The 15,281-nt window shown below is 44.5% G+C and overlaps 1 protein-coding gene across 1 annotated transcript in view; it reads left to right on the forward strand.

Annotated features, from left to right (window-relative positions):
• The window catches only part of arhgef17 (Rho guanine nucleotide exchange factor (GEF) 17), a 504,936-nt gene that overhangs the window by 304,200 nt on the left and 185,455 nt on the right, over positions 1 to 15,281 (forward strand). The window contains exon 3 of the mRNA XM_085999453.1: positions 9,056 to 9,238. Coding sequence (XP_085855579.1) covers positions 9,056 to 9,238 — 183 coding nt within the window. The remainder of the gene's footprint in view (positions 1 to 9,055; positions 9,239 to 15,281) is intronic.

Raw genomic sequence — 15,281 nt, forward strand, 5'->3', positions numbered from 1 at the left:
ATGGTCACTCATTCCAAGGGGATCCTTTACTAGGACATTTTTTATTAATCCTGTCTCATTACACAGGACCAGATCTAAGATTGCCTGCCCCCTGGTTGGTTCAGTTACATACTGCTCAAGGAACCCGTCCCTAATACACTCTATGAACTCTTCCTCAATGCTGCCATGCCCAATTTGATTAGTCCAGTCAATATGAAAGTTAAAATCCCCCATGATTATAGCTGTTCCCTTATTACAAGCCCCAACTATTTCCTGATTTATACTCCGACCAACAGAGTTGCAACTGTTAGGAGGCCTATAGACTACGCCCACTAGTGACTTTTTCCCCTTATTATTCCTTATCTCCACCCAAACTGTTTCACTATACTGATCCTTTGATCCAATATCATTTCTGACTATTGCAGTGATTCCATCCTTGATTAACATAGCAACCCCACCTCCCTTTCCTTCCTGTCTGTCCTTCCTAATTGTCAAATACCCTTGTATGTTTAGTTCCCAGTCATGATTATCTTGCAGCCATGTTTCCGTAATGGCCACCAGATCATACCCATGTGTAGTTATTTGCACCGTCAACTCGTCAATTTTGTTACAAATGCTACGTGCATTCAGATAAAGAACTTTCAAATATGTTTTCTGACAATTTATTCCTGCTTTTACCCCTTTTACTACTTTACCTTTATCATTATACATTCTGTCCCTTCCTGACACGCTCTGGTTTTTAATTCCCCCACTGCTACCTTGCTCTATTGCCTTCTCCGCTGTCATTTTTATTTTTCGCTCTCTTAAAACCTCCCCCCCACTAATTAGTTTAAAGCCCTCTCTACAGCCCTAGTTATTCGATTCGCCAGGATTCTAGTCCCAGCACTGGCCAAGTGAAGTCCGTCCGAATGGAACAGCTCTCTCCTGTCCCAGTACTGATGCCAGTGTCCCAGGAAGCAAAACCCATTTCTCCCACACCAGTCTTTGAGCCACGCATTTAACTCTCTAATTTTATTTACCCTAGCCAAATTTGCACGTGGCTCAGGTAGTAATCCAGAGATTATTACCCTTGTGGTTCTGCTTTTTAATTTGGCCCCTAGCTGCTCAAACTCCCTCAGCAGAACCTCCTTCCTTGTCCTATCTATGTCGTTGGTACCAACATGGACCACGACAACTGGATCCTCCCCCTCCCACTCCAAGTTTCTCTCCAGCCCAGAGGAGATGTCCTTAACCCTGGCACCGGGCAGGCAACACAGCCTTCGGGACTCTCGCTCTCGGCTGCAAAGAACTCTATCTATCCCCCTAACGATACTATCCCCTACCACTACAACATTTCTTTTAACTCCCCCCACTTGAATGGCCCCCCGCTCCACGGTGCTGTGGCCAGGTTGCTCATCCTCCCCGCAGTCTCTGTTCCCATCCTCACAGGGAGTAAGAGCCTCAAACCTGTTGGACAAGAGCAAGGGCTGCGGCTCCTCCAACACTACCTCCTGGATCCCCGTACCTGCCTCACTTCTAGTCACACCATCCTGACCCTGGCTACGGACTACATCTGAATTAATTAATCTAATTGGTGTGACTACCTCGTGGTACACAGAGTCCAGGTAACTCTCCCCCTCCCTGATGTGTCTCAGTGTTTGAAGCTCGGACTCCAGCTCTTCAACACGGAGCCGGAATTCCTCGAGCAGCCAACACTTACTGCAAATGTGATCACCGTGAGCATCAATGGTGTGCTCCCACATATTGCAGCAACAACACATCACCTGATCTCCCATTCTATGTAATTAATTAAATTTATTGATATGTACCACTCCACCGTTAGCTTTGTGAAAACGGCATCTCGTTGTCTGCCTCACCTTTGAAATGCATTGAATATGGTGTGAAGTTGCTGTATTGATGCGGTAGATACAAACTAAACTTGCCACAGAGTTTATTCTTGCCTGTTTCAGTCTAAGTGCCCTTTTAACAACGTGATAAGTATCAGTTACTGCCTGTCAACCTCTCCGGCACAGAAAATTAACTATTTCAAGTGTGGCATCTCATTCCTCCAGGTTTTAATTGTTGTTGGAGATATAAAAAACCTAAAATTGAAAATTATAATTAAAAAAAAACTTTTCCTTTCTGTCTTTTTTTCTCTCTCTCTTAATCCAATCTTTCTTTCTCTCCTCTTTCTGTACCTGATTTGACGTTGAATTCACCCACTCTAATCTACATTTCTTTCGCAGTCCTACCGCTGCTGATTTTGCAATCTTTCAGTCTGATTGGTTAAGGAGATGCACAGTTGCTTTCCCTGTTCACTCAGGTCCCAGATGCCCGGTTTCCCTCACTGCAACATTATCAGCTCGCACTTTCAGCTACTTGCCATGTAAAAAAAATTACAAACCTAAACCTGCAAGGGCAAGTCTAACTAACGGCAGATGCCACTAGATTCACTCCGACAGCAAATTTTGGCTCTTTGTGTCTGGCATACATTTCCTGTAAGTATTACACTTTTCTTGTCACACTTTGTTGATAACATCCCAAATGTTATAAAAAAAGCGTGTCCTTCGACTCGCCGTGACGAACACCATGGGTGATCAGCTAGTTAAAATTAAATATACTAAATATATGTTGGAGAAATTCATCCATGAGAATTTCAGTGAAAACATCTCCAGTTTTGCATCTAGTGAATAATATGACCTGGAGCCTCTGATTGGATTACTACCTAGTAACTCACTCACAGCTGGTCAGTATCTTCAGTGTATTTAAAGAGTTTATCATGGTATTTGGTGTTACAAATGACATACCCTATATATTGTAATAGACTATATACGATATCAGTGGTTTCAAGCTTTCCTGTGTCCAAATACTGGCAAATTCCAAGGGACCCCCTGAACCTATTGGCACATTCCTGGGGAACCCCTGCAAATGTTAATACACCCCCAGGGACCCTTTGTCCCAGCGTGCAAAAGACACTATCAGCTACCCAAATGAAAAGCGTGCTATCATGGTAGAAGCATTCTTATTAGCATGCAGCAGTGTAAACAAAAGACTAGTTACATTTTTAAAAGAAGAGAGAAATGTAGCATACAGAGTGCCAAACCCAGAGCGTTAGAAATCTGATAACTTCAGGGACTCCCTGGACTGTCTTCTCCCCCCCCCCCAATATTTGTTGTTTTTCTCATTTTTGTTTTGCTCTGGTTTCTCTCATTCTCTCATCGTTTCTTGTTTCTAATCTTTTTTTTTCCATCTCTTACTCTCTGAGGGGTAAGTTTTGACTTTGGGTGATAGTGTAAAACGGGCGATATTGATTCAGCCGCTCGTTATACTCCTCTCCCGATTTTAATTTCCATTGAAGTCAAGTTAGGATCAATAATTGGGAGAGGAGTCTAACGGGCAGCTGAATCGATATCGCCCGTTTTACACGATCGCCTAAAGTCAGAATTCCTCCCCGATTCTTTTCTCATGGGGTGGGATATTGACACTGTGCGACGTGTAAGATGGGTGATAGCGAATCAGCAGCCCGCTTTGCATCTCTCCTGATTTTGAGAAATAAAATTCGGGAGAGAAGTAAAACGGGCTGCCGATTCGCTATTCCCCGTTTTACACTATCGCACTAAGTCAAAATCTACCCCACTGTCTTTAGCTCACGCTTTTTTTTCTTACTGTCACTTTTTTCACACTGTCTCCCTCTTATTTCTATTTTCCTCTATCTCTCCAATTCAATCCTGCCTTACTTTCTCCTTTAGTTCTTCCCTCGTTAAGGTGAGACAGGGCTTGTGACAGCAGAGGTACTCTTAGACAGTTGAGGAATAAGAAGTGTTGGCAATTGAAGACTTTTTTTTTAACGCTCCGCCTCTCTTGTCTCTGGGTCGGGCATTTTTAGGCTTCTGCGGCAGCTTCTTTTGGGCCACACGTGTCGGGGATCTTTGGGCCCAGGATTCAGCCATCCATATTAACACTGATCCCCACGTTTCCTCTGCTGCAGGCTGGGCAGGGGCTCAGGCTGCCAAGGCAGTTGGCTGCTGAAATTTTAAGCAGAAGGACAGGCTAAGGATTCCCTGAATCCTGAGCCAAGAAAGAAATACTGTGGGCTGCGAAATACGTCTTTCACAGTTGGCAGTTCTGCACTTTTTAAACTTCACTTCTAACTCCTTTGGGCCCAGCATGTCACTTCTGGGAAGAAATCTGTTCGCTTGTCAGACCCCTTGGGATCCAATCACAAATGCAAGTTTGAAAACCTATGAATGATTGCACATTATACTTTATTATATAATATTATATATAATGTTTAATACCACACATCAATATATTGCTTTATGTATTATATCACACAGCATATTATGTATATTGTAATATACCACATACAGTATATTGCGGTATATTGTATGCAATACCAATACATTATATATTATGTAATATATTCTATAATGTATATCATATTGTGTATAATGCCATACAATATAAATTATGCTACCTGCCACATACTATGCAATTCACTACACTTAATATTACATAAGGCATATTACACTATATATACTAGGTCGAATCAGTGATCTTGTACTCCCAGCATAGGTATGTATGCACGTTGGAAGTAAACTTCCTTAAATTTCAGCTCATCCAAAACTCTGCTGCCTGTATCCTAACTCGCACCAAGTCCCGTTAACCCATCACACCTGTGCTCGCTGACCTACATTGGCTCCCGGTCCGGCAACGTCTCGATTTTAAAATTCTCATCTTTGTATTCAATTCCCTCCATGCCCTCGCTCCAGCCCTACAATCCTCTGAGAACTCTGCACTCCTCCAATTCTGGCCTCTTGCACATCCCCGATTTTAATCGCACCACCATTGGTGGGTGTGTGCCTTCAGCTGCCTCGGCCCGAAGCTCTGGAATTCCCTCCCTAAACCTCTCCGCCTCTCTATTGCTCTTTCCTCCTTTAAGACGCTCCATAAAACCTACCTCTTTGACCAAGCTTTTGGTCACCTGAACTAAGACCTCCTTATGTGGCTTGGTGTCAAATTTGTTTGATAACACTCCTGTGAAGTGCCTTGGGATGTTTTACTATGTTAAAGGCACTATATAAATGCAAGTTGTTGTTGTTGAGGAACCAAGGGTCTAATGAGGGTGAGGAACTTAACATAATTAATATAAGTAGAGAAAAAGTAGTAGGGAAACTAATGGGACTAAAAGCCAACAAATCCCCTGGACCTGATGGCCTACATTCTAGGGTTCTAAAAGAGGTGGCTGCAAAGATAGTGGATGCATTGGTTTTGATCTTCCAAAATTCCCTAGATTCTGGAATGGTCCCAGCGGATTGGGAGGTCACAAATGTAACACCGCTATTCAAGAAAGGAAGGAGAAAAAACACAGGGAACTACAGGCCAGTTAGCCTGACATCAGTCGTCGGGAAAATGCTGGAATCCATTGTTAAGGCAGTGGTATCAAGTCACTTAGAAAATCATAACATGATCATAACATAACATCACAGCACGGTGGCATAGTGGTTAGCACTGTTGCCTCACAGCGCCAGGGACCCGGGTTCAAATCCGGCCTTGGGTGACTGTGTGGAGTTTGCACATTCTCCCCGTGTTTGCGTGGGTTTCCTCCGGGTGCTCCGGTTTCCTCCCACAGTCCAAAGATGGGCGGGTTAGGTTGATTGGCCATGATAAAAAAATTGACCCTTAGTGTTAGGGGGGATTAAATACGTGGGGTTACGGGGTTACGGGGATAGGGCTTGGGTGGGATGGCTGTCGGTGTAGGGACCGGGTGCTAGGGTTTGGATGATCAGCCATGATCTCGTTGAATGGCGGAGCAGGCTCGAAGGGCCGAATGGCCTACTCCTGCTCCTATCTTCTATGTTTCTATGATTAGGCAGAGTCAACATGGTTTTATGAAAGTGAAATCGTGTTTGACAAATTTATGAGTTTTTTGAGGATGTAACTATCAGGGTAGATAAAGGGGAACCAGTGGATGTAGTATATTTGGATATCCAAAGGCATTCGATAAAAGATTATTACACAAGATTAGGGCTCATGGGGTTGGGTGAAAGATAGTAGCATGGCTAGAGGATTAGTTAACAGACAGGAAACAGAGAGTAGAGATAAAGGGATCTTTTTCCGGCTGGCAGGCTGTAACTAGTGGGGTGCCGCAAGGATCAGTGTTGGGGCCTCAGTTATTTACAATCTATATTAATGACCCAGGTGAAGGGTCCAAGTGTAATGTATCCAAGTTTGCTGATGATACAAAGCTAGGTGGGACAGTAAGCTGTGAGGAGAACACAAAGGCTGCAATTTTTCCTCTCGATGCAGCTTGGGGGGAGGGACAGCTGCCTTCCGGGTTCCAATCCCGCCCCCAACGATGTCCGACACACAGACGCGATTTTGTGTCAATTGGCCTTGTTAAGCCCGCACTGCGGGCTTGCCGGCCAATTAAGAAAAAGCCGGTGTCAGATGACGTCAGTTGATGATGCGTCATCTGCCGGTTTTCTTAAAGGAGCCAGGCACAATTTTTTTTTGACAGCTGATTTTATCAGTGTTTGACAGCATTGAGATGCTGCAAACACTGACAATCACTGCACAAAGGTGAGCCCTTGAACCCAGGCTCTCTAGTGACTCCCTCTAACAACCTGTTAACAAGCAGTTAAGTGCCTATAATCTTCTTCCCGCCGCTAGGTGTCGGGTCCATGCGCAAATTGGTTGCCCGACACCTGGGAAGATTGCCTGGAGGTGGGTTGACAGCGGGTTTCCGACCCGCCGTCAGTCTTTACAGTTTTGCCGGATGTCCCGCCTCCAAACCCACCCCCTGAGTGTTGGCAAAATTCCCCCCAAAGAGTCTGTAAAGGGATATAGAGAGACTAAGTGACTGGGCATTAAGGTGGCAGATGGAGTATAATGTAGGGAAATGTGAGGTTATTCACTTTGGTAGGAAGAATAGAAAAACAGAATATTTTTTAAATGGTGAGAAACTTTCAAATGTTGGGGGGCGATTTTGCCAGCCCTGGGGAGGTGGGTTTAGAGGCGGGACTGCTGAGAAAATGACAGAATCTGGGGGCGGGTACCCATCCCGCCCCCCAACCTGCCTCTGTGCCATCTTCCCAGGAGGCGGGTAGCCGTCTCGCGCCGGGTCCTGTCTCCAGGAGGTGGAAAGGTGATTACAGCCACTTAACTGCCTGTTCACAGAGCTGTCAAACGATGACAATTCATCTGTCAAAAATTTTTGATAGATGAAACGTCATATGCTGACGTTCTCTAACCGGCTTCCTCAAGGGAAAATAGCGTGGGTTAGCCACAAGTCGATGGAGGCAGGACTAAAACCCGACAAGCAGCAGTCCTGCCTCCAACACTCCCCCATTGGCAAAATCACTCCCTTGGTGTTCAGAGAGATTTGGGTGTCCTCGTGCCAGAAACACAGAATGCTAGCATGCAGGTACAGCAAACAATAAGGAAGGCAAATGGCATGTTGGCCTTTATTGCAAGGAGTTGGAGTATAAGAGTAAGGAAGTCTTGCTACAAGGTGAGACCACACCTGAAGTATTGTGCACAGTTCTGGTCTCCTTATCTAAGGAAGGATATACTTGCCTTGGAGGCGGTGCAACGAAGTTTCACGAGATTGATTCCTGGGATGAGAGGACTGTCCTATGATGAGAGAAGGTGTAGAATGGGCCTATACTCTCTGGAGTTTAGAAGAATGAGAGGTGATCTCATTGAAACATACAAGATTCTGAAGGAGATTGACAGGGTAGATACTGAGAGGTTGTTTCCCCTGGCTGGAGTGTCTAGAACTAGGGGGCATAGTCTCAGGATAAGGGGTAGGCCATTTAAGACCGAGATGAGGAGGAATTTCTTCAGAGGGTTGTGAATCTTTGGAATTCTCTGCCCCAGAGGGCTGTGAATGCTGAGTCTTTGACTATATTCAGGGCTGAGATAGATAGATTTTTGGACTCTAGGGGAATCAAAGGATATGGAGATTGGGCAGGAAAGTGGAGTTGAGGTTGATGATCAGCCATGATCTTATTGATTGGCAGAGCAGGCTTGAGGGGCCGTTTGGCCTACTCCTGCTCTTATTTCTTATGTTCTTATGTTACAACGCACATGCCGATTCTCCAACTGGTGCTACCACTAAGTGAGCCGCGTGATGGGAGCACAGGATTGCTGAATAATCCTGCTATGTGTTACACTATATATTATCTGTGCTCGATATACTATGCAGTATACTATATTCCATATACTGTGACTTGTACTGTATGTAGAACTTATTATACTTGGTGTATAATTCCGGGCTCCAGGACATGTGAAAATCAATAAAATCTGTTTCACTTTTTAAATTCATGATCAAATTCCAAGATGAATATTTCTGACTGTCCCTGTTTATTCAGGTTGTATTCCTTAACACTCGCTACGTATTTCCATTATTTTGCCATGTAAACAGATTTGTTACCTCCTTTAGCTGCCCTGTCCAAACAATGGAGAGTGGTTTAATCACTATTGGTCATTACAGAGAATTTCCTTTCTATTGTATTAGTAGCAAATTCAGAAAGTCAAATATAAAGAACATTTTCACAGTTTCAATGCAAATAGCAAACATTTATTCACAAACTTCTGAAAGTTAGTTGATAAGAAAGTGGTTCAGAATTTGTCAACAAAAAATGGCTAAGGTCCTAAGCTTGTCCTAAGGTCCCAGTCTGCACTGGGTTAGCAGGTCTCGGGCAGAGCAGAGTTGGGATGCAACGATTGGCCTCAGCTTCCCAGGTTCCTCCATGAGATGGCCATCTCATTGTTTTCCTGTCTCAGGTTGTTTGAGACACGGTACTTGTGCCAAGAAACATTAAAAGTGCACAATAACTATAACCAGGTAGCACCCGAGGATCAGAATTTTAGAATGAGGTTTGGGATCAGAGTCAGTCAAGCATGTTTCACCGGTTTGCCGAATGCTGCAACAACATTATCAATGCTGCAAACTGTCCGTCATCAGCCATTTCAGGAAGAGGCAGGACAACTGAATCTGATTCTAAGCAATTCCAATGAATAATGTTCACTGATTTACTGATCATGTTTACTGCTGCTGATTAATAACTGGTTTAATATTTCTCTCTGACAGGGATACATGAGGCCTCTGAAGCAGCCGGAGAATTCATGCATCTGTGACCTGGCCCTTGTGGATGATATGTTTTTCCAGATTCCGGAAATCCTGGAGCATCACGAGAAGTTTTTAGAACAGGCTCACCAGTGTGTCCAAAACTGGCACGAGAAACAGAAAGTGGGTGACCTGATGATCGAAACAGTGAGTACTGCACAAACGTACACCCCTTCCAAATAAAGCAGGAGTTTTCACTGAGCTAGAGTGGAGTTGGAAGGAACTGAGTTTTGGCTGGCTGGACACAATTTGCTTTATGTATTCCTGCAGCTGTTTCTCCTTCACAAAGCAAGTCTGCAACCACCTCCTGCTGATTTCAGGGCAGTCTTGGAGAGCAGTGCACGTTACATGTGCAGATCATTTGATCGTAATACTTGCTGTTGTGACACCATTGAGAATATTTCAACAATAAAGGTCAACCAGTGATGGTTACAGTATTGGCGCCAACACAGGAGTATATCAGTATTATTGTGGTTGTCAGTCATGCTGAGCTTGTTTGTCCAATTCAACTGTGATGGTTTCGCTGGCCGAGACATGCTCCAGTGTCATCTGAACTGCGCTCTTTATAATGTAGAGCCTGGAAGCTGAGCATTTACCACACAGTGCAGTGAGGCATGCGCTGCTGTGAGCATTTCAACACATAGGGGACCAAGAATCAAGAAGTTTCACAGAGGTAGCCTTGAATACATTTTAGACTGGGCGCAAGATTCAAAGTAGTGGTACAACAACAACAACTTGCATTTATATAGTGCCTTAAACACAGCAAAACATCCCAAGACGCTTCCTAGTACAGGAGCGTTACCAAACAAAATTTGACACGAAGGGTCACATTTTGACGATTTGTCTGCCTCCCCGTCTTTTACAGTACTACAAAACTAATACAGCTCTAAGACTTCAGCAATTTGGTTGACAGTCTTTTTAAAAACTCCATTTATTTTATTGACCAGTTAATTTTCTATCATCACCAGGACCCCCCATTTTGGAATCAGGCTACCCCATCATGCATTTAGTGGAATGCTGCATATATTTTACAACTTACAAAGTTGTTGCTGCTGAAAAACATTAAAAGTCAGCATTCCAGTAATTGGAAGTGTTACAGGCTACAACATCACCTCAAGGTTTACAGGACTGTATAAATCACTCTGGTTTTATTCAGGTTTATGTCATTGTCTGAACACCTCGATCATGCTAACGATCTTTGTAAGTACCTATTGTTTAATATTACAAAAAGCTTTATGCCTGGAGTGGCTGCACTTTATCTCCTGTCCCTTCCCTTACAGCAGGCCAGGGAGATTAAATGTATTTCCATATGTTTTCTTAGAAAAATAGCTAAGATAATGGCCTTCATTGAGAGTAAAATTTGAATCAGATACAGGTTTCCTTTGCTCCTTTTCCTCCTCCAGTGAATACTGAAAGGTGTATATTCCTGGAAGCAGAGTATTCCTTTAATATTTCAAAATAAAGATCGCCGTCCCTTGAATTTGTGTTTATGAAAGAGGTACATGGCTTGGATCACTGCCATTCTTTTCATGTGTTGGTCTTGTAAAGAAAAATCCTTCAGAATTACCTCTGCTACTGCTGTGGAAGCATCTCCTGTGGAAATCCTTTGACCGTCATAGGCAGAGTTGTCAACCATGGCCACAGGCACAGCGGAGTTTCTGCTATCCTCGATGAAACTGAGGTTAACTATTACTACTAATAGTATTACTAGCCTATCTCCTGGGGAGATAAGACTTCAGGTGAAGCAGTATTAGAAGGCAGGTGGCATTTGGACCAGCACACACATAAGTAGTTCTGTACCCATTTTAAAGCCATACATTCTGTTCTATTGTCTTTTATTTCCCATTATAAATCCCCATGTCCATATTTATAATGGAAAATGCCTATGTAAACTTGTCACGCTGTAATTACACACTCCTACCAGTGGTGGTACTCCAGCGTGACAGGTTCACATAGGCAGTTTGCATTGTAACTGTGATCACAGGAATTTATAAGGAAAAAGGAGACGGGAAGTGTATGTAACTGTAAGATGTTTTATATATATAAATATATTTGTGAAAGTATTGCTCCTCTTCCCCTTAGTTCCCTCGAGGAGTGGTTCTATATTACGGTAAGCAGAGAGAAGCTGCACAGCTCTGGAGTAACAGACAGACTGTGGAGGGCCTGGTTGAACATTCTGGATCAACATTTCTTTGATTTGCAGTAGTAAAATTCAATTTGCAACATTATTCCTTGCTGCTAGATTACCCCAATGGTTGTGGATGATCTGCAGATTTGTGACTGCAAAACTGCCTTGCTGATCTGAACAGTATCTGCCTTAAGAGGGAGTATTTATATATTCCCACTGCCACAGGACTGCCTCTGGAGATACTGGTGAAAATCACCTCTTTAAGTGGGTATTAGTACTTCGAGAGGTAGCAGTTCTACATCATTGCCTTTAGAACGCTGCCTCCAGGCTTGAGATTGCAGTTGGTGCCAACACCATAAAATAAAATGGGTAGAAGCTGCATGGGAGCAGACCCAACTTGACACACTCTGATATTTCTTTCCTTTTCTGATGTGCCAGAAGATCAGGAATTCGCCATCTGCATCATCGAGGGCACAGAGCCATACCTGGCTCTGTGACATTTATTGTTGATTAGGTTAGATTTTTCTGCTTTGGGTCCTTCCTGCTATGGCTTCTGCATGTTTAAGCACTCTATGATTGGTGTGTTGGGTCGGGGTATGCTGCTGCAGTATTGATTCTGCCAGGTGCTTTTTAACCACCCCTTTAGCCAAGATGAACTGTTCTGCTACTACTGTTTGCGGGAGCTTGCTGTGCACAAATTGGCTGCTGTGCTTCCTACATTACAACAGTTCTACACTTTTAAAGTATTTAATTGGCTGTAAAGCGCTTTTGGACGTCCTGAGGTCGTGAAAGGCGCTATATAATTGCCAGTTCTTTCTATCCTTCATATGGAGGGATACTAGGCAGGTCATTCTACATGGCAGATACTCTGTGCCCATCCGCCAGTATCTGCACATCCGTATCTGCAAACGGAGGTGAACATACCTCACTTTGGCAAACAGTTAGTCCGTGCAGGTCCCCCTCTTGCCAAAAGAAGCTGGAACAGCAGATCCGGTGCATATCCGATCCATATAATAGAACAGGTGGTGTGCTGGAGCACCAGTGCATGGCACCATGGTATAGAGGGTCCTAAATAAGTGCCCACGGCCTTCTACACTGCTGATTTCTTAATCTCAGTCCTGTCACTCTGGAGAAATGATTAGCAGATGTGAATCATTTCTCTACAGAGATAGGGGGAAATAATCAGAGGAATGTCTGACACTAAGCCACCCTTGCACAAGTCCTCATGACCTGCTCAGAATAGGAATGGAATCCCGCCTGGCATCTTGGTTGCATGTGGGATAAGGTCCAGAAAGACCAAGAAAGGTGGGGACAGAAAAATGGCTTGAAAAATGTGGGTTCATGCCTCACAGTAATAAGTCGATCAGCTCATTAAATACAATTCTCCTGCGCTAGAGAATCTTATTTAAAGGTAGCTGGATATCTGTAGATTTGTCTCTGTGACTGGGTAAAACTGGTGGGTTATCTACCGGGCAGTTGTGTTCAACCCAGATGGCAAAGATTGGAAAGCTGCCAACAGAATCTGAGCTCTTATCAATTAAAATCCCAATTACTCAACTCTTCAAATGTAGTTTGAAGCATAATCAGTAGTGACACCGGTTGCAGATGAGGAAGCAAGGGTTTTATTAGTTTTTAGACAAGTTTGCAAAATTGCAAACAAACAGGGAACATGTTCTGATCATGTGCATTTACAGAAAAAGCACGAAGCAGAAACCGGCATGTGCAGAAAAGCAATTCCGATGAAAGCGGTCAGCGATATATTTGGAATCAGAGGCGAACACCAGGGCACAAATGCTTCAGCGGGCGAGACAATTGCCTCCTGTCTCTGCATGTGACATCTGTGAATCACCTCCAGGGTTGTGCCACTCTCTGCATTTGGAGTCTGTGAATCCCCTAGAGAGCCAGGCTTGCTCCTTGGCCTTAGTCAAAGGTTCTATTAAAATAGAAGACCCGGCATACACCTGCACTAATTCATCCCCCCGTCCAGCTAAACTAAAAGCAGAAAATGTTGGAAATGCACAGTGGCGCAGGCAGCATTCAAAGGAGAAAGACAGGTCAATCTTTTGATGAGACTGCATCAGAATTGGATGGTAGGATTCTGATGAAGGATTATACATGGAACATTAGCCGTGGCATAGTGGTTAGCACTGTTGCCTCACAGCGCCAGGGACCCGGGTTCGAATCCGGCCTCGGGTGACTGTCTGTGTGGAGTTTGCACATTCTCCCCGTGTTTGCGTGGGTTTCCTCCGGGTGCTCCGGTTTCCTCCCACAGTCCAAAGATGTGCGGGTTAGGTTGATTGGCTATGATAAATTGACCCTTAGTGTTAGGGGGATTAAATACGGGGATAGAGTGGGATATGTGTTGGTGTAGGGGTTACGGGGATCGGGTGGGATATGTGTCGGTGCAGGCTCGATGGGCCGAAATGGCCTCTATCTGCACTGTGGTTCTGTGATTCTGTGATTAGCCCGTCTTTTTCTTTTAGAGGCTGTACATTTCTAACATTTTTAAATCTTATTTCAATTTTTCAGCTGTGGTGAGAGTGATGGTTTCGTCCTGAGACTGTGTATATATTTAATATATCCGATCGCTCTCTTAGGCAGTCCCTCGGAACTGAGGATGACTTGCTTCCACACTAAAAATGAGTTCTCAGGTGGCTGATGAGTCCAGTGCAGGACCTACAGTCTCTGTCACAGGTGGGGCAGATGGTGGTTGAAGGGGCGGGTGGGTGGGGTGCTTGGGTTGAAGTGCGCTCCTTGCGCTTGGCTTCCGCTTGCTGCCAGCGAAGAGATTCGAGGTGTTCGGCTCCTTCCCGGATGCTTCTCCTCCACTTTGTGCGGTCTTGGGCCAGGGATTCCCAGGTGGCATATCCGATCTATTAAAGCTATGGTACTTTCAACATGGTGTCCAAGCAACATCTTGGACAACTGAATGGCTGTTGCAGACAGTACAGGAAATGCTGTGAGGCTCTGCTTCTAGCACAGAGCCTTGCTAAATGGAAGCGCAGGTCAGCTATGACGCCAACACTGTAGGGCATCAAGTCTGTTAAGACTCCTAGGCCTCTTTCAGTTTCAGCCTTAGCTATTTAAACACCATTCGCGGAGTAGGTATGTTGCTTAGTTTTCCTTCTGTTGCTCAGCACTTTACACTTAAGATGTCGGTATTAAACGTCATCCGCCATTTGTTCCAACCACTCGCGTATTTTGTGCAACTCGTTCTGCAGTTTCTGAGCTGCCTCCACTGGATCCACTGCTCCTCCTAGCTGGGCATCGGCTGCAAATTTGGCCAATTTGCATTGAGTTTCCGGTCCTGAAATTCTGCTGGGGTTTTCCCAGTTTCCCACCAAAGTGACCCCCTAAGGAAATGGTGTAAACTGCCGACAATGGCTGTTGCCCCAGGGGTTCCGCCACTCTGACACTGAACTTACTGTGGGAGTCCAGGAGAATCCCATGCAATTTCAGGGCCTCCGAATCCAAGTCATTGATTTAAATTAAAGACTGTACTGGTTCCAATACCCATCCCTGGGGCAAACCACTGGGTGCTTTTCTCCCCACCCCAACATAATTCCTCCAACAAGGACTAAATGAATCGCTTTTTCAAAGAGCTGGCACAGTCACGATGGGCCAAATGGCCTCCTTTTGTACTGTGTGATTCTATGACGTACCTATTGTTTTCTACCCTTCAGCAAATTCATTATCCATTTGTAAGATTTACTCTTTGAGTTTAACTTTATAGCCTCTTGGATGGAACATTATCAAGTGCCCTTTAGAAGTCTAGGGCCTAGAAATTCGCCTCATTGACTGCAATGGAACTGAATATCCGGTGCTGTGTATAACGTTGCCGGCCGATCCGATCCGATACTGCCCATTTTGTACCACCACCGGAGACGAATTTCTGGGCCTAGAAACTTGTCGTATGGCTGGCCACAGTCCATTTGGAGTATCACTTCCTCCAAAACGTCAAGGAGGTTGGTCAAGCAGGGTTCTCCCTTTCTGAATCCATACTATGGTGTGGAGATGCCGGAGTTGGACTGGGGTGGACAAATGTAAGAAGTCACACAACAC

This window comes from Somniosus microcephalus, chromosome 10 (assembly GCF_052327205.1).
Source record: "Somniosus microcephalus isolate GS21.2 chromosome 10, FLI_Smic_1.0, whole genome shotgun sequence".
Taxonomy (NCBI): domain Eukaryota; kingdom Metazoa; phylum Chordata; class Chondrichthyes; order Squaliformes; family Somniosidae; genus Somniosus; species Somniosus microcephalus.